We start from the raw sequence: 24,669 nt of genomic DNA on the forward strand, positions 1-24,669 counted from the left end.
GTGGTTCAGGACTGTCGGTAGTGCAGATGGAAGAAATGTTGTAAGGATTCTGTCACCTATGTTTTATGATCGGACGAGATACTCGTTCTTTGGACATACAGAGGGGAGTTCGTGGCATGGGGGTGATGTTGCTGCTGTAAAGTGGGCGTATGGGAGGTTGTGGTTGCTGTTGGGGGTTTTGGCTGTTGGACAGGGTGTTTTGATGGTTGTGCGCAGGAGGAGAAGAATAGTTGAAAACTCGTATTATCGTAGTGTTTATTTAATATGATAAGTTTATATTGTTTATTAATATACGGAAACCTGCACCAGTTATCCTCACTGTTCTGGCAACGACTTTTGGTACAAAGATGACTACGAAGTGCAGCTACTTAGTCTGTTGATAGTCTCGTCAAAGGAGAGATCCGCGGCATAAATGAATAGTCTCGCTACGTACGCCCTGGCTGAAATCCACGCCACAATCAGAACCGCAAAATCAAAGCTTCAAAAAGCAAAATTTTAGTGAACAGAAGGGGATTCGAACCCCTGCGGGCGAAGCCCATGAGAATTGTTTCAGCGTCTAGCTGACAAGATAATATCTTGAGTCACACGCCATAACCACTCGGCCATCTGTCCTATCATGTTCTGGCATGATTTATAGAAAAGCTCTTATCTTAATAACTAAATCAAAAGGTCGTGTGGGTGCTGCAAAATTTTCCCACCGGGCAAACCCCGAGAGGCTTTCACCGCCCGGCTCTTTCACACGGGGCAGAATCCAAGATAATTTTCTATCAGCAACCTCAAAATTACCCCGCCAAAGGTAAAACAACCACAACAACCTACCGCCATAATGACGACCGAAACTCCCAAGCCCATTCACAGTCTAATTCTCGACTCGGGTCCTATTATCAAGAACGATCCTCACGTATCTACAATTCTAGGCCAGGCCGAAAACATCTACACGATCCCCGCAGTCATTGACGAAATCCGCGATGCAGTCACCCGCGCCAGACTCGAGAGCACCCTGCTGCCCTTCCTCAAATTACGATCACCGAGACCTGCGAGCGTGAAGGTTATTACTGATTTTGCGCGTAAGACGGGTGATTTGGAGGTGTTGAGTAGGCCGGATATCCATCTTATGGCGCTAGCCTATGAGTTGGAATGTGAGAGGAACAATGGCGATTGGAGGCTGCGCAGTGATCCAAATCAGAAGAAGATTAATGGAGAGCCGCCGAAACCTGTGGAGGAAAATTTGACGGAAGATATTAAGGAGGAGACTGTGAAGTCAGTGGAAGCGCCAGCTCCTGCTCCGGAAACAAGAGGCGCGTGGGGAACGTCGGTACCAAGGACTCTTGGAGAGGATGAGCAGCCAAAAACGATAGATGAAGTTCTCGAAAGCACACACATTTCTACATCGGAATCACAGAACCCAGAAGATACCCCTGCGGCCATCCTTCCTACTGCAGACGAGCCAGCGTCAGTTGCGCAGTCAGATACTCCAGTTCAGGTTACAGAGGACGTGCAAATATCAACCGAAGTCCAAGAAATCCCGACCAAGCTCACAGAGGAATCGCAAGCACCTGTATCAGAAGCACAATCAACGGAAATTGTCCCCGAGTCAACGTCGTCAGAGAACGTCTTCGAAGTCGAAGATGTAGCACGATCATCTGCGCCAGATGCTCAAGCTCCAGAGCCTACACCCGATTCAATTGTCCCGGAGAGCCTCGTTGAAGAAGTTGAAGAATCAGACTCTGAAGGATCAGATGGTGAAGGGTGGATCACTCCTTCAAATCTCAAGAAAGTTATGGCGAAATCCGAAAATGGCGCCACCAAGAAGAAAACCGAAGCCGCGATAATGCAAGTAGCACTCATCACATCTGATTTCGCCATGCAGAACGTCCTCCTACGAATGAACCTTAATCTCCTCTCACCAACCCTGCAAAGAATCAAGCAATTGAAGACCTGGGTGTTGCGATGCCACGCCTGTTTTGCTATTACCAAGGACATGACCAAACAATTCTGTGGTCGATGCGGAAAGCCAACGCTCATGCGAACGTCATGCACTACGGATAAGGATGGCAAAGTGAAAGTTCATTTGAAGAAGAACATGCAGTGGAACAAGAGAGGGGACGTTTACAGCATACCAAAGCCTGTTGCAGGTACATCCAATGGGAAGCTTGTTCAGGGAGGAGGAAAGGGTGGATGGGGTCAAGGTTTGATCCTCGCAGAAGATCAGAAGGAATACATCCAAGCTATGACTGGGGCTCGGCGGAAGAAGGAGAAGGATCTGATGGACGAGGATTTCCTCCCTGGACTCTTGTCCGGCGACAGAGGCCGTGCAGGTGGCAGAACAAAGGTTGGAGCAGGGAGGAACGTAAATTCCAAGAAACGGCACTAGATTTCGGGGTTTGGATTTGGATTTGGCGTGCAAAAACCAGGACGGAGGAGTCACGGCGTTGGGTCTCTGCACATAGACGGATTTGCATAGCGAAAGTCCATTTGGATTTCCTACACACGTTCGTAGAACGCCAATGACCATGAACAAATATTTTCCACCAGAACTCCTTATATGCGCCTGCAATGCCTCCTCACATTCCATCTCCCACTGTGAATCGAGCTTCCAGCTCCCTCAATCATGACTACCCCTCCAAATTACTGGCCCAAGACCTTGAGATCCTCTGTCAACCCGTCAGCACAAGTTCCACTCGACGATCGCCCTGGCAAAAATCTGCTATGAACTCGGCGGATTCAGTTAACTTACTCTGCTGCGTCAAGAGCAGTCCGTATCTCTTCTTCAGCGTAACACGATGTCTGGAGTACTTGTCATCTGGCGAGAAACGCGCAGGGTGTGCCGACTTGGTGACCTCTCCCGAAACGACCTTCTTGAGTGTATAGACACGCTTGCCAGCGCTGTCGACAGTGTACATGAGATGCATGGTTGCGGTGTGGGGGGACGGAATCGTTTGGGCGATAGATGTGTTTAAACTGGCAGAGGTCGATTGATCGAGCTTGACGTAGGCGGAATGAGTGGCCGCGTGCTGTGTGGAATCCTGTATCGATATTGGGATGCGTGGTGCGAAAACCGCTGGAGTCGTGATAATTTTTTGGAGTTTGCGATTTGGACAGGGATTTTGATGGTGCTAGTCCTGTTTGGGTCTGGCAATGCATTCGGCTGTTAGCTCGCTTTCCACCATTCCTCGCAATTGAAGAGCGTATCGTGTTCGCTCTGGCTGACATCTCCACTTCCAACTTCTATTAAACTCTAATTTTTATCCCTTCCTATATAGGTTGGCAGTTCTGTATTATCCATTTACTGCTTTGTACTTTGAATTCTTTAAATATGCGTTAATGTATAATGCTGTCCTTCCATTAACTCTCTTGCTCTTAGTTCTCACGAGAGGAACGTGTCCACGGAACCCTCGAAGTCGATGATTCTTGATGTTGAGGAGATGAAATCACAAGAGTTGCATTTACTCAATCTCCCTCGCGAGATCAGAGATACCATTTACGATGTTATGTTCGTGGTCGATGGCCCACTGTATCCGAGCAAGGAACGAGCAGGCGTGGCGGATTACATCTCACTTCTTCGAACGAATCGTCAAGTCTACACTGAAGTTGTAGAAGTTCTCTACGGGCGTAACATGTTTCAGATCCGAGGAACTCCAGCCTGGACAGCACCGGAGTTCCTCAATCTTCTCAGCAGCCAGCGAAGAGATGGATTCCTCAGACCTTCTCAATGGGCCGTTGATATGAGCAAGGTCTGCCTAGCACGCCACTACCTCAAGAGACTGTACATTCCGTCACACAACATCAACCTCGATCGGCTCAAGCATCTCATCTCACTGCTCAAGTACTTCCCAAATCTGGAGTACTTGCAAGTCATCTACAACGGTTCCTTCGGAGTTAAGGACATGGATGTTATCAATGTTTGCCGATTATTTCGGGATCGGAGGCCTTTGGTGCAGGGTGCGTTGTGTAAGCGGATTCGATATTCTGAGGCCGAGGATATCTCATGGATGCTTCTGGAGCAGCCTTATAGGAACTGGTCGAGTTTACCTCCTGACGAGAAGATGCCTCACATGTGGAGGAGCCAGGATGGTGGATTGAGGGAAGCGAAAGTCGTTCCTGCTCCACAGAGGATACCGGAATGACCGAAATCTGGCCAATAAAGCTTATCATTGGCTTAATGCATCTTTATTGTCTGTTCACGACTGCACTTCATGGCTTTACATTTCTTGATTCAATTTGCATTCTGCTAGCCATCCTGCCTTCAAGAACTTGTTTCCTCAACCGAAGTAAAAGGATTCTCTCCATCAGAATCCTTGGTATACACCACAATACCAGAAATGAGGTCCTTGATCGCTTCATGAGCTTCATCAGGAGTTGGCTCTTTGGCTATCACCCTTCGATTATATCTTCCAGTCGGCCGGTGATTAATCACAATTTCGCGTTCGGGAGAGTAATCCCGATTTCCACGATATGCCGGCATCCTTCTTCTCTCTACTATTCCCTGAACATGTGCCTTCCTGAATGGATCGCTCGTAGCAGTTGGCCATACCAGCCCCTCTGCACTAAGGCTCTTGGCTTTCAACACTACTATCCAATCCGTGATTTGTTCCTGGCCTTTGAACCACGAGAACCATCCCCCAGATTGTTTTGGTATGAGAGGCGAAGTTGGTCTCACATCGATGATTTTCCAGATGCGAATAAACTTGGATGCTCTAGAATTCCTGTCACGTTCCTGGAGGAGGAAGTCTATCTCTCGGTAAACTCCCTCGGGTAGTTTGTTGATCAGCTTCTTCAAGGCTTTCGGTCCTCCATCTGCCTCAGACCGCTCATATCTGTTCTTCATATCCTCTTGGGAACATGGTGTCGGATCGGCACTGTAATTCTGGTTGATAAAATTTTCATGGACTTTCAGACCGAGGAAACTGAAATTGCGATCCGCTCTGCGCACTAATCCCTCGGCTTTTCGAATGAACCAAGTCTCGTAGATCTCCTTTGCCTCGATCCAACCGCTGGACGATCTGTCAGCAAAGTCTATGAAGGCTTATGTTGCACATACTCAGATCCCCTCGAACTCACGGAACTGATGCTACGGGCATCAACATCTACCTCTCGGTAGCGAGGGATGATGGAAACATCGCTGTTCCTCCTAGACTGAGTATCTGTCAGATCCTCACCCGCCTTCCACTTCGCAGCCACTTCCTTGAGTTGTGGCCCGCGCCACTGTAGCTCGTTGAGTAACCAGGGAAGCTCTTTATCGAATTTCTTGAGCGCGCCTCTCTGCTCGTCTGGCAACGTGCCCCTTCGATCATTAGCACTATCCTCTACCATCGGGAACAGAAACAATTACTCCTCTTCCATTTTCTTCAACGCTAGAACACGAATCGTTTTCGCAAGAAAGAAAACATGACCCTTCTGCGTGTCCAGATTCCACATCAACATCTCACCCCCTGGGTACCCACCAAACACCTTGTTGAATGCGATGACCCCGGCATGCTGGTGCAGGATCCGTGTAGCATCGTATCTTGACCGACGGACCCCACTACCCATTTCTGGACTAACAAAATCATCGCCATGCTTTTTCTCCGCCTCATATCCGTCCGCCAACGCCTTCTGCACTTTCTCAAAGATGGCTCGGACGCTCTCGACCAGCGGTTTAGTAAGGGCCTCGTCGAAATCAATTTTTGGTCCAAAGGCTTCAATGTTCTGGGAGAGGGCTTGCAGGTTTGCGGAGATCAGACCGATTGCTGTAGACATGTTTAACATGATGAGCTGGTTGATGTTGTAGCTGGCGGAGAATTTGAGGAGGTCGATGGAGAGCTTCTCGCCGAGTTTCGCGGTGGAGAGGATTGTCTCCATGTGTGTCTGGGTCTGGGATTCCTCTGCCATCTTGTCTGTCGCGTTCTTCGACTTTGATCTCGAAATTCCTTGTTCTACGATTCAAATTGTTTTTTCTCCTTCACGCTGTCAGAATGTCGCATCAAGTCATAAAAGAAAGGAACGTCGCTGCAGAACTCTGAAATCGAAATCACCCAGCAGCAGAGCAGCAGCGCAGTAGAACAAGAACACGAGAGGAAGCACCCGTCTAGCTGGGTGAGCTCTCACAGCAATTATATTTCTCCGTTCTCCATTTAGGCTGCTCTCAGCCCCGAGCTGCACTCCCCAGGTGCAGCTCTCTCAGCTCCGATGGCTTGCATGAAGACGCGTGTGAACGTGACTTTTACTGCGTGCCAAGATTCAGCCCTATTTGCATGGGGCACTGCAAGGCTTCTCCGTTGACAGCCACGATTAACAGACCTCCTTTGGCATTGATAGATGAATATAGTAGAATTCAAAATTATCCAGATCAAAGAAAGCATAACCACTCACCGGAACCGAAGCTCTAGAGAGATACGAAACAACGCTGTGCAAGTTTTCGGGCAACCTCCCAAGTCCAGAAAGGACTGATCATAAGCGAGTCAACACGCTATTTGCCGAAACTCAAAAACACGAAACAATCTCCTCCCTCCGTATTTTAACATCTGTCTGCCAAGCGCACAAAAGGTCTTCATCCCGCCCAGCCAACAAGCTGATTTCAAAATCCAACATCTCTGGCAATGCTTCAATTAAGCTTGGTCCTTCCGGCTGCCACCGTAATTCTTCCAGCTGCTTGGCTTCACCAACACAATTCGACCCCCAAAGCATGGGTGCCCAGGGATGAATTTGTGCTGCTTGACCGGGACTGAGCTGTTCGATTGTGGGGGAATCTAGTGACAGAATGCTGCGTGATTGTGCTATCTTTACAATCTCTTTTGTGAGGTCGTTCATCGATATTGTGTTTGAGCCAAGGAAGTAGAAAGGTAATGGCTCCAAGCTGCATGTGTCTGGAAGGTAACTATCGCGACTCTGACGTGCGAGAGCATGTTCGGTGAGCACAAGTAAAGCTGATGCGACGTCGTCGATGTGTATACCTTCTTCGATCAGCCAAAAATAAATATTCAACAGCAACAAAAGCAACAATGCTCCAATGTACATGGGAGAGTAGCAGGTCTAGACTTACAACTCATCACGTTTGTACCTTCACCAATCATAAATCGCTTCCCACGCTTCAGTGTTGCCTCCATCAAATACGGTACCGTCGTCCCCCTCCTCCGTCCGGGCCCCTTTCCGATTCCGTAAATCAACCCGGAACACAAGATTGAGGCTGAAACATCATTATGTTTACCCGCTGACAGGACTGAGAGCTCCGGGCTACTTGAGGAGAAGCTGGTGGCAAATTTGTCTTGGTCACTGTCGTTGTATATGATATCCGAGGGCTTGCCGTAGCCATGAGGGTGGTTCTGTAGAGCGCAGATGCCTGACATTTGGATGAACGTTCCCTTATTCCGTCGAGCCATGCTATTGATCATTCTTGTACTCGAAGTGGGGTGACTAGATGATGCGAGTTCTGTGATGTCACATGTATCAGCATCTCCCAACTTGGTGACAATAAGAGGTCGTCGCTTGAGAATTTACTAAATGTGATCAAGAAAAGAGCACTTACGCAACACAACATCCGCCTCGGCGGCACAATTACCAACCAGGTCCAGATCTTCAAGACTCCCTACAACAGTTCGAACACAGTGGAAGTGTTTCCGGAGCAGTTCCTCTTGAGCTTTATTCCGTACCAAAGTGATGATCTCCCATTCTGGATGTTGTTTGGCGATGAGTTGCAACGCGTGACCACCGATATAGCCTGTGGCCCCAGTGAGGAATATTGTTGGCATGGTGAGATAAGATGTTGAATGTTGGTCTTGGACGTCCCGTTAACTTTGAAAGCACAAAAACCGTATCTCTACAAATCTGAGTTTCGATTTGAAAGTTAGGGAGTAAGCTGAAGAGAAAATACGCTGTGTACCTATCTCCATTTAAGTCTCCAGGACTGGATCATCTCTCGCCCCAACACTTGGCTTTAGAGCTAGATTGTGATAGCGTAATCGTGAGAATATGCATCGGCGGCCTTTTAACACCCGATGATTCTCTCTGAATCCTTTGCGAATATCATATATATCCCTTTTCGTCCAAATGGCAGCCAATCATGTAGGTGAAGGCGGAGACCTCGCTTATTTTCATTGGCTTCAATATTCTTCCTGATCCGTCATGGTGCCATTTCCGTCTCAATACGGCCGTTATTTATATCCTTGGGAATGACAGGATAAACTCCGGTAGAACGATAGCATCAGTCCTTGCCGCTGCAGTGCAGATTTCATGTAGGAGAAAGATGCCGGCAGGGCTGAAAGTGGATCTGTTTAAGCACTTCGACTGTCCTGATTGGATGCGACATTCTTCCTAATCCGTCCTAGTTTCAACCTGGCTTCCTTGTGGACCTAGACCTCAGTTCTCGTTCTCAGACATTTCATGAGGCAGGTATGTTCTAGTCTGTCTTGGTTCTAAAGAATATTAAATGTGTCCGCGTCTGATGCAGCAATGCCCAACACAATGTCAATCTATCCGACACCTCCACAAATCCTGCAACGGACCCGCACACATATCCGCCGACAAGAAAAACGACAGCAAGGTATCCTTGACGTTCTTCCACTGATTCCAGTCCATCGGGACAAACAGTTTCATTAGCTGTTCAACATAATGCACCGTCCTCTGACTCTGCGCCTTCCCACTACCCAGCAGAAATCGCAATAGCATCTCCGTAGCAACACTCCATCCTTCGGAATCATCCAGCAATGCCCCCTTCAGCTCATCAATTGTTGCATTTGTCTGAAACTCCCAGTCGTCGTAACTTCTGCAGATGGCGCTGATGTAAATCAAACACGCAATACGGAATGAATCCTCAATGAGAAATCGACGGAAGGGTGTTGTTTGGCTCGTAGGCGGCGACAGTATGCGTATCAAATCCGAATTGAGCTTGGCTACAAAACTGGTATGTTGTTCCATTTTCTCTCTGTCCATACTCTTCGTACGGATCAAGGTCGTGGCGTTTTCGAGATTGCCGAGCAGGATCATCAGGTCATCGTACAGCGTATAATTCGGAGGTAAAGTGTCACGAGGGATGTTGAATGGAGCGGTGTACTCAATCGGTTTCAGAGATGATGAGATACCGAGGGGATCACAACTCGTGAATGCGAATCTGCGATGGCAGGCAAGTGCTGCAGCGCCGGCGAAATCATGCCATGCGAGCAAGGATGCCAGGAGTGGGTTTGTTTGTTGCAACTTCTCGTAGCCTCCTCTGGCCTTCAACATTTCCATTACGCCGTTCATGTGTGTATTGAATGTTTCGGGTGTGCCAAATAATAGCTGCACGTCGACGAAGTTAGCACTTGCTCGTCAAATGAAGAGGGGTGGGTGGCATACCTCTGTACCAGCAAACATCGAACATGCATTTATCGTACCATCTGTGAAGTACTGTTGTGAAACAGCCATTCGTTTATTTACTAGTGTCATCGCTTGTGATTTATACTCGATACTTTGCTGAGACTGAGGTCTCCCCGAACGGAGTGCAATATCATTTGCAGCGCCGGAGATGATAACGAGGAAAGAAGCGGCATCTTGCATAGAAACTTGGAGCATCAATTTCTTTACAGGAGTATAATCACAATCTGATAATAAAAATGGTTTCGGTCGAAATGTGGTGTAGTCTGTAATGTTTAGTTAATATTCTAGCGGACGCATTGCGGACTTACAGTGATCCACCAAGCCCAGATCTTTACCGGATGTCAGCTTCACGGGGAACTGATTAAATGGATCTACCAATCCTTCTAGAACTGTATTAATCGAAGGTAAAAAGGTTACGGCGTTCTTGGCCACAAGGCTGTTCTGACTCTGAGTCGTCTCCTCTTCAGTGGGTAGGATAGGCTTTGTCCTGATCACTGCTGGCGCCAAGGAACGCTTCGTCCCCTCCCTATTCTTCTGGTACCTCAACGTCTCGAGTTTCTGCCTCTGTTTTGCCTCACGAATGACGTGTGATCTAGCCTTACGACGGGCATCTTTATCCTCAACGTCGATGAATTCGAAAGTCACAGATGCACGTGGCTGTAATGTCAGTGCTAAACCAGAAGCAGAATTATGGTCAGCCAATGAGCGATGATCGAGAGAGAAGTGGAGAGGAAAATTCAGGGTAGGGCACATACCGGTACCTGCAGATTTCAAAGGTGCCATAATTAATGCTGGATACCACCGACCAGAACTCAATCAAATTCAGATGAGTCCTGATCGAGACATCTGGGGATTGCGCATGATATGTGTGGAAAACGCCTCTGCTTTTGATTGGTTCACCTACGGACCTGATTGAGCATAGCGCTGTGGTTCTGAATGACTGCTTCGTATTGGATAGAAGTCTTCCGTGCTTTTCCCGCACGAGAAACATAATCCCACTGTCAGCAAGGTTTTGCTTCATCAGTAAGCAACATGCAGCTAAGCGAGAACAGTTGATTCGTGAGATTGATGTGAAGTGGATCTCTTGGTATCTACTTGTACATTTTAGGATATTGAAGACTTCAGATTCCATTATTTCCCGACGACAGGATCTGTGACTCCTGAAGTCATGTTCGAGGTCTTCGTTGACGTGTTCCGTTGTCCAATCAAGTTCATTGTATGTGGGAGACTCGAATATGTACGCTTGACCTGAATGAGAATTGAGATGGTCCAATCAGACTCGCGGCTGACTCTTCGGAAAAGTTTGCTAATGTACCCTTTTGAGAGATATCATCAATGTCAGAAATGACGATGATGTTTCGAGTTGTGGTTAATGGATTCCGCTGAGTTCTTCACGAGAGAATATATGAAGATGTTGTTCTCCATTGCTTGGAGCTGTTCTTCCATAGACAACAACCCACTTTCTTCAAAGCCGAGCAAGGCAAATGCCCATCGCAATCCCACGAGCCTGCAATACAATCTTCTACTTTTGAAAAACACTTAATCGCGAATTTACCTCGCTCAACAACATTGCATCAACATGAACCTCTTTCGCAACGATCACGAGATGCAAACACAAAATACCGGAAGAGGGATTCAGCTAGTATGTCCACCCTGGTCTAGACACCGAAAGTTCGAAGAACCATATACTGACTATTAATAGGCTGAAGACACTTGCCACATCAAGCCCGATACCGAAAATCTCGCCCTCTTCGACATCGAATCAGTCTGGTGTTCTTTCTGCCAACGCCCACGATTCGACGACGGTCTCAGCACCGAACTCTGCATCTGCGTCTCTTTCACATCCACCAACAACACATGGCTACCCCAAGCGGTCGACAGCAGCGCATTCCAGAGCCTCCAGCCTCGCCACTACGATGCTGTTGATAGCTGGCTGCATGGCTCGGTAGATGTCCATGCGTGCGTTAGTTCGCAAACGAGTGCTTTCGATGCGATGACTGGCATCTCCCCAATTGCAACGAGTCTGGGATTGTATTCTCTGTCTACATCAGGTGAAGATGTTTCATCGCCAGCAACCAGTATCACGCCTATGACGAGGGGAAGCAGCGTGACGAGCACATCGAGCAGAACTCCTTCCCGTGAGCGCGAATCCGAACGCAGCAGTCTAGAAATGAACAACAGTGATAGCTCAGAGTTCCGACGCATGTTGAGTGCGAAACAGGTTAGTAACTTTGTCCATAATAATTTCTCTGTATCAAAGCTGATATAATCACAGAGACGTCGCGAGCAGAACCGCAATTCTCAGCATAGATTTCGGGAGCGCAGGAATCAGGTGACGAAGGATTTGCAGGATAAAGTGGATAGTTTGACAAAGATCAATGAGATCTTGAACAAAGAGATTGCTGCACTGAGGAAGAAGCTGGGTGGTGCTAGTGAGGGCAGCGAGGGGATAGTAGGAGGAGTTTAGCCACAAGTAAATTAAAAGAATGGAATAATTTGGAAACAACAACGCTCTATCGATTGGTCCCTGACTGAACATGCAGAATCAGCTTCATTGAGAATGACATAAGTGTGGAGGTTCGAAGCAAGTTTTCGTGCTCATTCAAGCAATATTGAAATTACGTAAGCTACTGGATCAGACAAGATTGGCCAAGATGAGGAGCGTGGGATGATTAGCTAAGAAATCAGGTCCTCGGATGAGGTAAGCTTCGTTTCTCATGTCAACACAAGAACCTCTGAGCAGAGAGATATTCCTTCACAAAGTACTTTCAAGTTTTCGATAACTTTCAAGTCAATCTCTCCATAGCAAGCAAGTCACGATTTCATACCCCGCCTCAACTCGTTCCCCTCAAGTGAGGACTTCTCGTCTCACTTGAACCGAGCATTCCAATGACAAATATCCAGGAATATCTCACCTTCTCAATCCACTCTCAAATTTCCCTTCGTCGTCATGGCTTCTTACAAAACAGTCTTAACACCACACCTCGAAATCGCTTACCATGAGCACGGCTCACCCACCGGCTGGCCCGTGATCCTATCCCACGGCTTCCCCTACTCACCAGTCTCCTTCGACACTGTCGTTCCAATCCTAACATTACAAGGAGCTCGCGTCATAGTACCCTACCTCCGCGGCTTCGCACCGACGCGCTTCCTCTCACAAGATACCACCAGCACAGGAATCACAACGCAGTCCAACCAACAAGCAGCACTCGGCTCCGACCTCCTTGATCTCCTCGACGCTCTAGGCATCGAGAAAGCCATCCTAGGAGGTTTCGACTGGGGTGGTGTAGCATCCTGCGTCGTCGCAGCACTTTGGCCTGAACGAGTTGCTGGCTTGGTAAGTTATGCCGGGTACGATATCTACAACGTCGCAAATGCTCGAGACGAACCGTGTACACCAGAGCTGGAAGCAGTGATGTGGTACCAGCATCTCTTCCAAAGTGAGCGCGGTCGGAAATGTCTCGCGAAAGATCGGAAAGCGTTCTGTAAACTCCTCTGGAAGCAGTGGAGTCCGACTTGGGATTTTGATGAAGAAGTATTTGAGCGTGTGGCGGTGAGTTGGGAGGGTGAGGAGTGGGTTGATGTTGTGATTAGTATTTATCGGCATGCATTTGGGAATTTGGAAGGTGAGGAGAGGTTGGAGGGGTTAGAGAGGAGGTTAGAGCTGAAACCGAGGATTGAGGTTCCGACTGTGACGATTGATGGGATGCGGGATCCGTTGAAGCCTGGTGGATCGGAGAGTCATGGGGAAATGTTTGCGGGCAGGCATAAGAGAAGGGTGGTGGATTGTGGACATGCGATGCCTGTGGAGAGGCCGGAGGAGTTTGCGAGGGCGGTGTTGGATGTTCATGAGTGGATTTCTTGATCGTTCTCAATCTCAGGTCAGTCATGAGAGGGGTTATGCTGAGGTCTAATACACGTACTGAATAGGTACCTGTTATGATACTAGGCCCTTTGAACACTGCTGGGCACTAGCCTGATCATCTAAACAACACTGTGCGTATACTTCCTCTTCCGGTCAAGTAAAAATCAGGATCAACATTCATACGTCACTCCTTTGCTACTTTCCTCTACCACTCGTGGATATTGGGCCGTTCTTACCAGTCCAGATGCATCACGTGCTACGCACTGCCTGATCAGCATACGAATCACATAGGCAGCCATTCCCTTCTTATGGCTTCGCCTCGCTGTCAGTTACACCCTTTGGATTCATCAAATTCATTTAATATGATTCTGAGTAGAGTGTGATGAAAGTAAGTCGTTCTTCCGGCTGTTGAAGGGGATAATCACAGTTCTCACGTGCTTTAGGTACAATTTTTGTCTGGATGCTGCTTCGACTGAACGTTCACAGCCGCCAATATGCTCTCGTCTACTTCAGTGGCGAACATGGTAGGCTTGAGAGATGCATAGAATCCTCGGCCTTTATTCTTCATCGCACCCGTTCAGACAGCACCCATTTCTCAGTTGCGACTTGAAGTGTTGAGTTTGTCACATCACCTCACGGCTGCCGACAAGTCTTCGGAGTGAGCACACCATATGCACGATGAATCGACAAGAGGAATAAATTGCCCAAATGGCGTCGTAACATTAAGGCCTTGGATTCTCCCTGCTCAAGCCGACAGTGCAGCAAAGTCAAAGAATTCTGCTGCCTGGAGCCCAACGGAAGGCGGTACTTGTCCAGTATTCAACAAACTCGACCATCCCTGTATGCGGGCACTGGCCTGACTCAATGAACTGGGAACTGAGTTTCTGGAGAATTGAGTTTGTGGGGAATAAACTTTACGATATGTTCGATTCGAGCCGTATGCTGTCGCACCGACTTGCTGTGTTGACCTTCAAGCGAGCCTGTCGTAGGGCGTCCCATGTTAAGCGATGAGGATATTACCACAACTCGGCTTGGGGACAAGATATTGGACAGGAAGAGAAGCTCTGCACTGCTACCACAGACTTTCCGAGCTTCAATACATCCTCGGGTTCACGCTATCCTCTGAATTCGAGACACGAGACGGCGATAGGGGTCGGAAGATTCCAACCGAATAACCGAATCTGAGGTCCACCTAATTTCCGGGAAACACTGGATCACACCATGGAGACCTGGAGAGCTCTATCTCACTCCACTGCTCCATGCATGGAGGATTTCACTCATCTCGACTCAAGAAAAACCAGGCAACAGCGCTTGTACCTACATGCAGATTTGTCGAGGCGCATTTTCGTGTTTCTAACCGGATAATGGAAAAGGATCCTGGAGTTCTGAAGACTCTGAGTTTAAAGATTCAGCAGCATGGAGTTTCGAGATGAACTCCAAGAACTCAAGACATCAGGCAACTACACTTGTACCTTGGTAGAGCTGGGCATCGAGCCACCTCAAGCCTCACAAGCCTTTCCCCACTCTTACAACGGCTTGAAAACCTTCAGACTCGTGCTCTGGAGCCGATTCTGGAGCGGGTACACGATGTCGATAGAGTCGGGAAACCCCGACCTGGCAATCCGGTTATCACAGCCGTTCATCTGGACTCTGGAGAAAAGGTTGTTCTCCAACTTCTCGCGCGTGGGCCGGGCCACCATGCAAACAACCACAAGAAATTCCAGGCAACAGCATTTGTACCCTGCATCTCTTGAGTCTGTCACTATCGGACCGGAAATTATGCCTGCGAAGAGTTTTATCTGCGGCCTCGAGCACACTGATTGGTTGCTAGGAGCGAATTCTGAGTTTAGGTTGTGGATGACACTCGATGTTGAGTTCAGTGGGGCGCTTTGGTCAGACGGGCGGCACAGCGGGATTTGGCGGCGCTGATGTTAAGTCTCGGCACACATCAGCGTGCTGCGACTGCGAGACCTCGTCTCGTAACTCTGGATGATCCGAACCAACTTCACACTAAATTTACAGCGTTTCCTTTGGAGGGTTTTGCTCATTCAACATTTTGGAAACTAATCCCCTGGAGGAACTGCTAGACCACTGTATCTGGAAGAAAGAGTTCGCTCGTTTGGTTTTATCTTGGCGCTGTTTTTTCTCTCATCTGGTACAAGCAACAGTCAGCGCCAGCGAGCTGTCACTTGTCAGAGATCGGTGATATCTCGCGCTCATCTGGGCACACTATCATCAGCAGCCCCTTGTTGATCTCTTTCCTGTTTCTTCATCGGATTTATGGGTTCATTCTCACATATGCACAAAGACCATTCGCTGTTTGCGTCTATACCCCGTACTCCCAAGACCCTTGGCCACCATCGAAACGTTGCGATGCACTGGGGGAAGGCGTCCTTTAGCGAGGCGCCGATCTGTTGATCTTGTCCTCATTGGCGAGTGGAATGTCGCACTGTTGCCGTGGGGGACTGCTGTGGCTGCGGGGTCTCCTTCATGGCGTTCCCCGGCGTTTCTTGGCTGGACGGAGGTACAGGGTACTGCTACTAAGAGGCTCCACTCTGCGATGTTGAATGACGTGAAGGTAAACTCGAGATGGGGATGAAGTGCATGCTGGACTGGGACTACCCAGAATGATCTCGAGCGAGGTGTGGAGAGGTGAGCACTAGATTCTTATTTTCTCTTGTCGCTCCTCTTTTTCTCCTCTGTTCCTCCAGACTATATGTTTGGCGCCTCGTCCCTCTTGTCAAAAGTGCTTCTTCTTCTTCTCCAAGACTTTTTGGACTTGGACGCAAATCCGCTGGAATTGTAGTGCACAATTCGCTTTCCCACGCGACATATCGCAGTAATAACAGCAATCGCATCCAAGATGTCTGACAAGGCTTCTTCCACAGTGGCAGGCGACACTGTCAACACCTCTCATCTCGAGGGTGAGAAGACGTCATACACTGCACCAGAGCGCCATGATAGCACTGCCGGCGGACGTCGTCAATCAGTTGCGCTCAACATTGTCGAAAACCCGCTGAAGGTAAGCTTCTCAAGCAATAATGCCAATTCCTCCCAGTTTCTGGACTCCACAATACTGACTCTCCACCCCTTCAGCGTTTTTCCCGCGAGGAGACATATGCCAATGCCCAAGCTTTTGCCCAGGAACATGGCATGCCCGAACATTCCGACCTCTTCGGACGAGCCGCCCTCGTTGCACGCGATGGCCAGAGATTCGAGATGGTCCACGAGCTCAAGGACGACGAGCGCGCGGCGCTGATTTACGAGAGAGATCATAAGTGGCACGGATCGAAGATGCTGTGGTACTCGATCTCATTGTGCGCTGTCGGGGCTGCAACTCAAGGATGGGATCAGACAGGTTCCAATGGAGCCAATTTGTCTTTCCCTGAGGAGTTCGGTATCAATAATCCTGGTCGCGACGAGTGGATTGTGGGTGTCGTCAATGCCATCATTTTCTTGACTGCTGGTCTCGTGTAAGTAGAACATGTGACTGCCTGAGATCCCGACTGACTTGATTGTAGTGGTGCTTTCATTGTCGATCCTCTTAATCACTACCTAGGTCGACGAGGAGAAATCTTCGTAACTGCCCTATGTCTTACAGCTACCCCGATCTGGTCTGGATTCGCCAAGTCATGGCAAGAATTATTTGCAGCACGTTTCATCATGGGTATCGGCATTGGAGCGAAAAATGCGACTGTTCCTATTTACTCAGCTGAAATGGCACCTGCTAGGATTCGCGGAGCGCTGGTTATGTTTTGGCAATTGTGGGTTGTCGCTGGTAAGTCATTTTATCCTCAATTGGTGGCCCTGTACTAATCATTCATCCAGGTATTTTCCTGGGTTTCTGCGCCAACGTTATTGTCAAAGATACTGGCCGTATCGCCTGGCGTCTTCAACTCGGCTCAGCGTTCATTCCCTCTTTTATCCTCGCCGTCGGAATCTTCTTCTGCCCAGAATCTCCCAGATGGCTCATGAAGCACGGCAAGATTCGCCAAGGATATCAGTCGATGGCTAAGCTCCGTGCTCATCCTATCATTGGCGCTAGAGACTTCTACTACTCATACATCATCTATGTGGAAGAGATGAAGGTTGCTGGTGGACTTGGATACTTCGCCCGTTTGGCCGATTGCTTCCGCATCCCAAGAATTAGACGCGCAAACTATGGTGCTTCGACCGTCATGCTTGCTCAGCAGATGTGCGGCATCAACAGCAAGTTGTCCCCTTCAAATTTCGCCCAACGTGCCATTAACATTGTACAGTTATCTCGTTCTACAGCTCGACCATCTTCAAGGAGGCCGGTTATACTGATACCCAAGCTTTGTATGCCTCTCTCGGATATGGCGCAGTTCAAGTCGTTTTCACCATTCCCACCCTGTTCCTGATCGATACCAAGGGACGAAGAAAGCTTTGTCTTGTTGTAAGTATATTTCACAGGAGACTCTTGGGAAGTTTACTGACTTCTATTCAAGACATTCCCCCTCATGTGTGTATTCCTCTTGGCTGCTGGTCTTTCCCTTCTCGACAACGCCAATCCGAATGTCTCCAAAGCCGCGAAAGTCGGTCCAGTCGTTCTATTCGTGTATCTTTTCACAATCGCGTACTGTAAGTTGCCTCAATGACAAACATCTACTGAGAAAACTGCTGACACAATCGATAGCTATGGGAGAAGGACCTGTTGCATTCCAATACTCCGCTGAAGTTTTCCCAACTATTCAGCGTGAGCAGGGCATGGCCTGGGCTGTGTGCGTCAACAACACCTTCGGTAAATAATCTCCTCACATATCTTGTGACAGCTCACTAACTGTAATCCTAGCTGGTGTTCTCAGCTTGACCTTCCCTCGCATGAGGACCGTCATGACCCAGACCGGTGCATTCGGGTTCTACGCAGGACTCAACCTCATCGCATGGTTCATGATCTTCGCTTTCGTGAGGGAAACCAAGCAACTCACTCTCGAGGAATTGGATCGTAAGTCATTCCTCCTCCCCCATCTTTTTTTCCACTCTTTGAACATGTGGTTCATGACAACGTGTACTAACAAATCACCACAGAGGTCTTCTCCGTCCCCACTAAGACCTTCCTCGGCTACGAACTCAAAGTCCAACTACCATACTTTATCAAGACGAGCATCCTCCGCAAGAAGGGCCTCGAAAAGCCAGCGCCGATTATCGAGAAGGCTGATGCGGGTAGTGATGAGGATGTCCTCACTGCATAGATTTCTCCTTCCTAGATTTTGGAGGGGGACGGAGTACAGTGCTGTGCGTATTATTTTCTGCCTGTCGACTGGGCAGACATGCTATTAGATATTGGAGAGGTAGAAAGTGCCCAGCGAGCAATCCGACTCGATCGTTTTGTGTCAGGCATGGCATGGTATGGGAACGAGAATTAAGGGGGAGGGTGAAGGTTCATTTCTTTTCTATGATAATATAGCTAGGGATCTAGCATGGGGATGATACTTAGATACCCTTTTCTTCCTAGTCCTAATCAAATCTCTCTCTCAATCAACATCCCAATACTCCATCCTTCCGTATGTCCTCCTATCAGACGTCGTTCTCCTTTACATACCTACCGAACAGCTCTTTTCCTGCCATATATCTGATATTGCCGAGATCTAACAATCATTGCCTAAATGCTCTCCTGCACGCACCTCCACTCTCATACCCTCCATCAACCACGCTCTCTTCTTCACGATAGCTCGAAGCCCCCATCGCAATGAAAAGTGATCTCTTTCGATATGTTTGAGTACAAAAATTTCTTGCCTAACCAAAGCCAAGCAAGAGTGTCAATATATTAAAGTTCTCAATTGGCAAAAACACGAGCTCAGACGAATCTTCACTGCTACGCGTAAAACCTATGGTGTCGTCAGACGTCTGAGAAAATGGGAGTATATGGGGGTGGCTGCTTATCCATGCACTAAGATGAAGAGGAAAAGAAGAAAGGAAAGAATGAAGTATGGAGAGCTTCAAGATATGGTCGTGGAAAGACGCTAGTGGAGAGCTGCCTAATTCTATTGGGACTAGCGTTATATCACGTGGTGTGAATTGACTTTGAGCCCTTGCTTTTCAGGACCAACTCCCTCTCAACGACAGCGAAGGTGAAAAGTACATACTTCGGAAGAAAGCCTTCAGCGTATTCGTCAAATAACTGTAACGAACAGTGAAAATCTCAGTTTCTCAAAGTGAACCTTACGCTGTACCTCGCTCATGAGTACGTCAGACGTCATTACCCAGATGCCCTCATCTCTACTCCCCAGCTTCTGGAGATTCAGATCCCAATATGTGGGGTTCTGTCCTGAAACTCAACTCAAATTCATCTCCAGACTTTACCTCCTCAGGCATCGTATACCTCTCCTCCGCCAACATCACTTCCTGGCACATTTTCGCAGCTGTCAAATCGTCCTCCTCAGCGACACACCACTTCAACGTTAAATATTCCAGATAATCCGGCAAGTCCTTCACGATCCTAATCATATCCTCAATGTCGCCAGTCTTACGAACGCCTGTCGCATTCCTCTGCATCACAAGCAACTTCTCATGAAAGCAGTACTGATCGTCGTTCTGGTAGTTGTAAGGCTGCATTCGATTCAGCTTCACCGAGCACCTGATATACGCCCACTTTCCCTTGGGTGAAAATCGATCATCGAGCTCCTTCCACAGTTTCCGCGAATCGAGGCTGAGTTCCTGCCAGACGTAAAAGTTTAGATCATCGTGGAAGGTGCTTTGGATGCATGCTGATAAGTAGCTGAGAGCGTCCGGATCGAGTTCTTCTCCATTATCAACCTCGTCTTTGGAGTCCTCGTCGGTCGCGGTGTAGAGATCCAAGAGATGGCGTTGGAAAATTTCAGCAATTTCGTTTTTCCACAGTAAGTAGTTGGATTTTCCTTTTAGTTTTGCAGCGCGCGTGAGGTCTCCTGTGAATGCTGCGTTGTCGAACTCGATTTCGAAGGACGACATTGGTTATTTTTGTTACTCTATTTGACTGCGTCGATCCTTGAGTTCACTCCTCTGTTATACAAACGCAACTGCTCTCAATTTGAAATGAATTTGAATCTGATTTTTGAATGCGAAAGAGTGTGATAGCTAGGTGCGATACTACTGCTAGGCGTTACCAGCAAACGAGCTAGCCTACAATTTTGTCGGTCCAGAAAGGAACGGCCTACCTGACCCAAGCTTGAGACCGGCTTCACGTCACTTCTCATTTATCGTCTGTCCCTTCCGCCTCGTCGCCCATCGAGTTTTCGATCGAACCCTCGCCTCTCCCCGCCGCGAGTCCGCCCATAACCACGACGTATCTCAGGACGTCTAGGCTCTCTAGGCTGCTCGACCTTAGGCAATTTATCATACGCCTCTTGCGCAGCCTTGATTTGCATCAGGGCCTCAGCCGCAGTCAAACCCTCATAGTCACTTAATCTCCACTTCAGTCCTACCTCCTCCAACTCTCTGGGCAAGTGTCTCACTAACGCTACGATGTTCTCCAGATCATCGGTCAGTTTCACCCCGGTTGCCTTTCTCATGCTCTGAACCTCAGCAAGCTTCTCCACAAACTCTGCAGGGTCCTTAAAGTCTCTCAGTCGGAGATTCCCTAATTGGAGGTGGAAGCGAACGAAAGCCGCCTTGCCTTTCGGAATCAGCTCTTGCGAATCGGCGAGCTTCTTCCAGAGTTTCCGCGAGTTGTGAATTACTTCAGCATCGCCGTTCACGAATTTGACGAGGAGGGGTTGTGTCATCGTCTGCTGTATGTAACTGGATGCTAGGCTGAGGTTCTCAAGGTCTTCGGTTGTCAGAGGCTCCAAACATTCCACTGCAGCACCTTTGATTCGAATGTATTTGTTGAGTTGGTGGTGACGCAGCATGAGACCGACCTTGTGAGACCAGATATGGTAGTTGTCCATGGTCAGCTTTTCGCTTTCTGACCAGGCAGATGGATCAATTAGATCTCCGATGAGAGCAGGTGTAGACATGATGGGCAATTCAGTGGTTGCTTTTGTTATCTGTGGGTTGAGGAGTAGAATTGGACGGAGTAGAATGGGACGGAGTAGGATTGGACGAATCGTCGTTTTTATGGTTTGCAAAGCGTGAAGAAGCTTTATTCTCTGTTAGCTGCGAAGCTTTGTCCTTCTTACTTCGAGTTTCTCGACTTGTTCTTCTAGAAATTCCATCTTTTTTGTTGACCTTTGTCCACCGCCGAAAACAACAAGCACAAGGACCACGCTCAACCATTTCCGGCAGAACACAACTCTTTCATTACTCTGTAGCGCCAGAGATCAGCGTGCCTTATGACTACGTGAGTGTTCCTGAACAGACTTTCAATGCATTGCTAATTATAGATGTAATGTTATGTACAAACTAAGCTACCACGCTTCAACGTATTCATAAGTCGTAAGTTCCTTGTCCCATTTCCCGATTACCCATGGCCAATCTATACTTCGTGTTTCCTAAGGCGATTTCCTTTCGTTTCCATCCTTCCGTGCCAAATTTTTAAGATACTTTGCTACCTGTGGACGCAGAGTTGAGCTGTTCCAAGCGACCAAGTTTTAACGTATTCATTCATAGTGCATTAACGTCCATCCCCTATCCATGTTTCAATCCCTTTCCGAATAAAAATTTTCGCAATTTACTGGTTTGCTAATTATTGATGCAGAAATGCTCTCCAAGCTACGAAGCTCAATATAACCGCGAAGATCACTATGCCACCTTCATTAGTCCCAGCACATCTAGCAATTTCAAAGGACCCCCTCCCCCAGAACTCCAGGCTCAGCTACTCATCACATTACCTCTCAACAACAAACGGCAAAGTTACCTCATCTGCCCAACCAGCCTCTCCATTCGACCATGGCATTTGTACCACATACTGCGCCGAGGCTTTAAGCTTAACTCCAGCCAGCCACAGCAAAACATCACGCTCCTCCAACCCCGCCTCCACGTCTCGATAAATTCTGACTCTCAACTCGTTCAGTCCGTTCATTTCCGCCAGAACACCACAAATCATTTTCCACTGGTCGGCAATTTTCTTCGTTTGCTCGGGCGAGATGCAATAGTGGGGTACTGAAGTTGGATTCGGATGTTGAATTTGATTTGGGAGAGCGCTTGGCTGCGAATGAGGGCCTGGATGCTCTTTGGGATCGCGATGTTGCGCAGAGAATATGGCTGTCAGGTGGAGGCGCTGTATTTGTTGGAGCCGAGGCAGCGGAACGAGCTTGAGGAAGCGGTAGGCTGTTGGGATGTCGAGCAAATCGAAGGTGTGTTGGGTGTAAAGAAGTGAGGTCACCTCGATATGACTACTTGCGCGGTCAATTCTCTCGACTTCAATTTCCAGCAATTGGGATCTCGGGATGCCGGACTTCACAATCAGACGACTAGCAAAATCTACTTACAACCGTCGGCAAGTCAAGGACAACGCTAGATATAGCCCTCGGAACTCGGGAGGAAAGTCATCGAGTGCCTTCCATCCTCGACAAGAATTATGCTGCGTGGGCCATCGCATCGTCATCGAAATCGCGGGTTTGGATTCAGTAATCGCGGTGCAGGGCACATATGTCAGCCTTCTCTTCCTGGCTGCAGGCACTGGACTGTCAAAGTCGCCGTCACCGAAATCGCCTTCCTCGTAATCACGGATGATATGTACTTTCTCTTGTCAGCACTGATCTCTCTTTTCCAGACATTCCGAACGACGGATCCTGAATGCCCACCGAATTTTATATCAAAAGGATATACGAGAAACCTCAGACATACACCTTTTTGTCCAACCCCACTCACTCATTACATGCAGGAATATCAACCGACAGATCTCTGGAGGCAATTTGTCGAAGAAGAGACATTGAGTTTGAGGATTTGGAAGTCTCGAATCAAGAACCAGCGGGTATTCTTGGAGGGACATCTTTTCTTCTCCTTGCAACTTTTGCTCACTCTCATGTCCACCACTGGCGTCGCACCCTTCCAACCGTCACAAGATCGCACTCGAGAAAGCTAATCGCGAAACCAAGGTATTTAATTCAACAGCGCGAGTCCCAACCTAATCCAACGGTCCTCAATAGCAAGCCCATCGATGCATTGCAAATTCCAAAGACCAGAACGCCAATGCGCTCTTTCAACATGAAGAAAGGAAGTGAGGGGAGAGGATCACTCTAAGAATATGGGGAGCACGAGAGGTGATGTGATGTGACGAGATATGATCTGGTCTGGCTGACCGAGGTCATGGGTAACACCGCAGTGCGAAGCTAATCTAAGCACAAGCTATTCTGTATTCTCGTGCCCTGGTCACAAGGCACGCAGGAGAGCTCATGCATATCAGCCGCAGGGGGAGCTGGAAGGTGTGTCCAGTGGCCTGGCTCAACTCGTCTGATGGTTGCATCTAACTCGGGGCTAACATTACCATCCAAACTACGTTGATAAAGCAACTGCGGCATATACGCATCGTCGTTACGAGCCCAGCATTTTCGATATCGGAGGCAGGTAACTGCATATCGACTTCTTCCTCTGCTTCAAAACTTCTGGCGGTGAAGCTCTGCTGTCTCACCCAGACAGCCACCGCATTCCCACCACCGTCACGTCGACCACCAACCCGGACAACTCTCCCAAGGCGGACGTTCCATTTCGACTCCAATTCCTACCCACCCAGCTGCATCAGCCCTCGAAACCAAACACTCATCCCATTCGCCCACCCGGTCCCGACCGCGCTTTAGCGCCCGCTCTGCAGCTGCTCCCTGCGAGATGCTGCAGGTCGCTTGCGGGCAGGCCCGCTCATTTGTCAATGGCGGGTGATGACGGCCGTAGGATTCAACTCGTCACTGCGTCTGCGTCTGCGTCTACATTGCATGAATTACCCAGGTAAGTAAGGTATGGATGTCTCTGAGCGTAGCATCACAGTGCAGTACATCGCATCGCGCCTTCACCCGCACGTTTCCTGATTCCGGTTTTCCTGTTGCAGATGGAGCTGCAGATGATCAAGGTTAGGTGCATAATCCGGCATCGTTGGGATTGTGCAAAAGTGCAGAAAGCTCTATCCTTCCATTCTTCTTATTATTCTCCCAGAGTTCTACCAGTCCCCTCACCTGAGCTCCCGCCATTCTTAGCAGATAACTCCATTTTTACCGGACATATTCATACATATATCTCCACAGCTTACCCCACGTTGAGTTTCTTGTCTGGAAATGATATGCGGCATTTTCTTCTACTTCCTTGGTCTTGTCTTACCTTGGCTTGTGCATCTGGCACCTGATCTCAGTCTCATATTTAGCTGCTTCGGATAGGACGGTGTGCAATTGAGACCTGCTGCCTGCAGAACTGCCCTAACAATTTCATGAAATGACTCGGTCAGACAAATGCCTCTGACCACTTCGAGTCATTTCTTCTCTATTCTCATGTGTCTTGTTACACGACGATCATGCAGTTCAGGGTGGCTTTCTCCTCCTTTGCGGCATGAACTTGCTTTCTAAGCATTCAATGTTGTGCAACGGTGTCGTGTGGGGAAGTTGTCC

At 48.4% G+C, this 24,669-nt stretch overlaps 13 protein-coding genes and 1 non-coding gene across 14 annotated transcripts; 7 read left to right on the plus strand and 7 right to left on the minus strand.

Annotated features, from left to right (window-relative positions):
• Positions 1 to 499: 499 nt before the first annotated feature.
• ONS95_008977 lies at positions 500 to 612 on the minus strand. The gene has a single exon. It is a non-coding gene; the product is annotated as a tRNA-Leu (tRNA).
• A 178-nt stretch (positions 613 to 790) lies between these two features.
• NOB1 (Nin1 binding protein) lies at positions 791 to 2,479 on the plus strand. The gene has a single exon (XM_058502542.1). The coding sequence runs from the start codon at positions 827 to 829 to the stop codon at positions 2,372 to 2,374; it is 1,548 nt and encodes a 515-aa protein (XP_058361471.1). The 5' UTR covers positions 791 to 826; the 3' UTR covers positions 2,375 to 2,479.
• On the plus strand, positions 2,480 to 3,224 carry ONS95_008979 (uncharacterized protein). Its single transcript, XM_058502543.1, has one exon. The coding sequence runs from the start codon at positions 2,557 to 2,559 to the stop codon at positions 2,869 to 2,871; it is 315 nt and encodes a 104-aa protein (XP_058361472.1). The 5' UTR covers positions 2,480 to 2,556; the 3' UTR covers positions 2,872 to 3,224.
• Positions 3,225 to 3,404: 180 nt separating this feature from the next.
• On the plus strand, positions 3,405 to 4,127 carry ONS95_008980 (uncharacterized protein; the record flags this gene model as incomplete). The annotated part of the gene is made up of 1 exon (XM_058502544.1): positions 3,405 to 4,127. The coding sequence occupies one exon, from the start codon at positions 3,405 to 3,407 to the stop codon at positions 4,125 to 4,127; it is 723 nt and encodes a 240-aa protein (XP_058361473.1).
• Positions 4,128 to 4,246: 119 nt separating this feature from the next.
• ONS95_008981 (uncharacterized protein) lies at positions 4,247 to 5,871 on the minus strand (the record flags this gene model as incomplete). Its single annotated transcript, XM_058502545.1, has 3 exons — positions 4,247 to 4,994; positions 5,042 to 5,284; positions 5,333 to 5,871. The coding sequence occupies 3 exons, from the start codon at positions 5,869 to 5,871 to the stop codon at positions 4,247 to 4,249; spliced, it is 1,530 nt and encodes a 509-aa protein (XP_058361474.1).
• Positions 5,872 to 6,462: 591 nt separating this feature from the next.
• ONS95_008982 (uncharacterized protein) lies at positions 6,463 to 7,727 on the minus strand (the record flags this gene model as incomplete). Its single annotated transcript, XM_058502546.1, has 3 exons — positions 6,463 to 6,932; positions 7,022 to 7,408; positions 7,505 to 7,727. 3 exons carry the CDS (start codon positions 7,725 to 7,727, stop codon positions 6,463 to 6,465), a joined length of 1,080 nt encoding a protein of 359 aa, XP_058361475.1.
• A 715-nt stretch (positions 7,728 to 8,442) lies between these two features.
• ONS95_008983 (uncharacterized protein) lies at positions 8,443 to 10,113 on the minus strand (the record flags this gene model as incomplete). The annotated part of the gene is made up of 4 exons (XM_058502547.1): positions 8,443 to 9,252; positions 9,310 to 9,593; positions 9,639 to 10,001; positions 10,086 to 10,113. The coding sequence occupies 4 exons, from the start codon at positions 10,111 to 10,113 to the stop codon at positions 8,443 to 8,445; spliced, it is 1,485 nt and encodes a 494-aa protein (XP_058361476.1).
• Positions 10,114 to 10,909: 796 nt separating this feature from the next.
• ONS95_008984 (uncharacterized protein) lies at positions 10,910 to 11,797 on the plus strand (the record flags this gene model as incomplete). The annotated part of the gene is made up of 3 exons (XM_058502548.1): positions 10,910 to 10,972; positions 11,033 to 11,551; positions 11,606 to 11,797. 3 exons carry the CDS (start codon positions 10,910 to 10,912, stop codon positions 11,795 to 11,797), a joined length of 774 nt encoding a protein of 257 aa, XP_058361477.1.
• A 483-nt stretch (positions 11,798 to 12,280) lies between these two features.
• Positions 12,281 to 13,195, plus strand: ONS95_008985 (uncharacterized protein; the record flags this gene model as incomplete). The annotated part of the gene is made up of 1 exon (XM_058502549.1): positions 12,281 to 13,195. One exon carries the CDS (start codon positions 12,281 to 12,283, stop codon positions 13,193 to 13,195), a length of 915 nt encoding a protein of 304 aa, XP_058361478.1.
• A 2,627-nt stretch (positions 13,196 to 15,822) lies between these two features.
• ONS95_008986 (uncharacterized protein) lies at positions 15,823 to 17,577 on the plus strand (the record flags this gene model as incomplete). Its single annotated transcript, XM_058502550.1, has 5 exons — positions 15,823 to 15,847; positions 16,084 to 16,217; positions 16,292 to 16,668; positions 16,717 to 16,973; positions 17,024 to 17,577. The coding sequence occupies 5 exons, from the start codon at positions 15,823 to 15,825 to the stop codon at positions 17,575 to 17,577; spliced, it is 1,347 nt and encodes a 448-aa protein (XP_058361479.1).
• Positions 17,578 to 17,676: 99 nt separating this feature from the next.
• On the plus strand, positions 17,677 to 18,408 carry ONS95_008987 (uncharacterized protein; the record flags this gene model as incomplete). The annotated part of the gene is made up of 4 exons (XM_058502551.1): positions 17,677 to 17,797; positions 17,853 to 17,957; positions 18,009 to 18,161; positions 18,245 to 18,408. The coding sequence occupies 4 exons, from the start codon at positions 17,677 to 17,679 to the stop codon at positions 18,406 to 18,408; spliced, it is 543 nt and encodes a 180-aa protein (XP_058361480.1).
• Positions 18,409 to 19,435: 1,027 nt separating this feature from the next.
• On the minus strand, positions 19,436 to 20,146 carry ONS95_008988 (uncharacterized protein; the record flags this gene model as incomplete). The annotated part of the gene is made up of 1 exon (XM_058502552.1): positions 19,436 to 20,146. One exon carries the CDS (start codon positions 20,144 to 20,146, stop codon positions 19,436 to 19,438), a length of 711 nt encoding a protein of 236 aa, XP_058361481.1.
• Positions 20,147 to 20,391: 245 nt separating this feature from the next.
• Positions 20,392 to 21,153, minus strand: ONS95_008989 (uncharacterized protein; the record flags this gene model as incomplete). The annotated part of the gene is made up of 1 exon (XM_058502553.1): positions 20,392 to 21,153. The coding sequence occupies one exon, from the start codon at positions 21,151 to 21,153 to the stop codon at positions 20,392 to 20,394; it is 762 nt and encodes a 253-aa protein (XP_058361482.1).
• Positions 21,154 to 22,562: 1,409 nt separating this feature from the next.
• Positions 22,563 to 23,069, minus strand: ONS95_008990 (uncharacterized protein; the record flags this gene model as incomplete). Its single annotated transcript, XM_058502554.1, has 2 exons — positions 22,563 to 22,816; positions 22,925 to 23,069. 2 exons carry the CDS (start codon positions 23,067 to 23,069, stop codon positions 22,563 to 22,565), a joined length of 399 nt encoding a protein of 132 aa, XP_058361483.1.
• Between the last annotated feature and the right edge of the window lie 1,600 nt (positions 23,070 to 24,669).

This window comes from Cadophora gregata (genome assembly GCF_030347475.1).
Source record: "Cadophora gregata isolate MNR1 chromosome Unknown scaffold_3, whole genome shotgun sequence".
NCBI classification, from domain to species: Eukaryota; Fungi; Ascomycota; class Leotiomycetes; order Helotiales; family Ploettnerulaceae; genus Cadophora; species Cadophora gregata.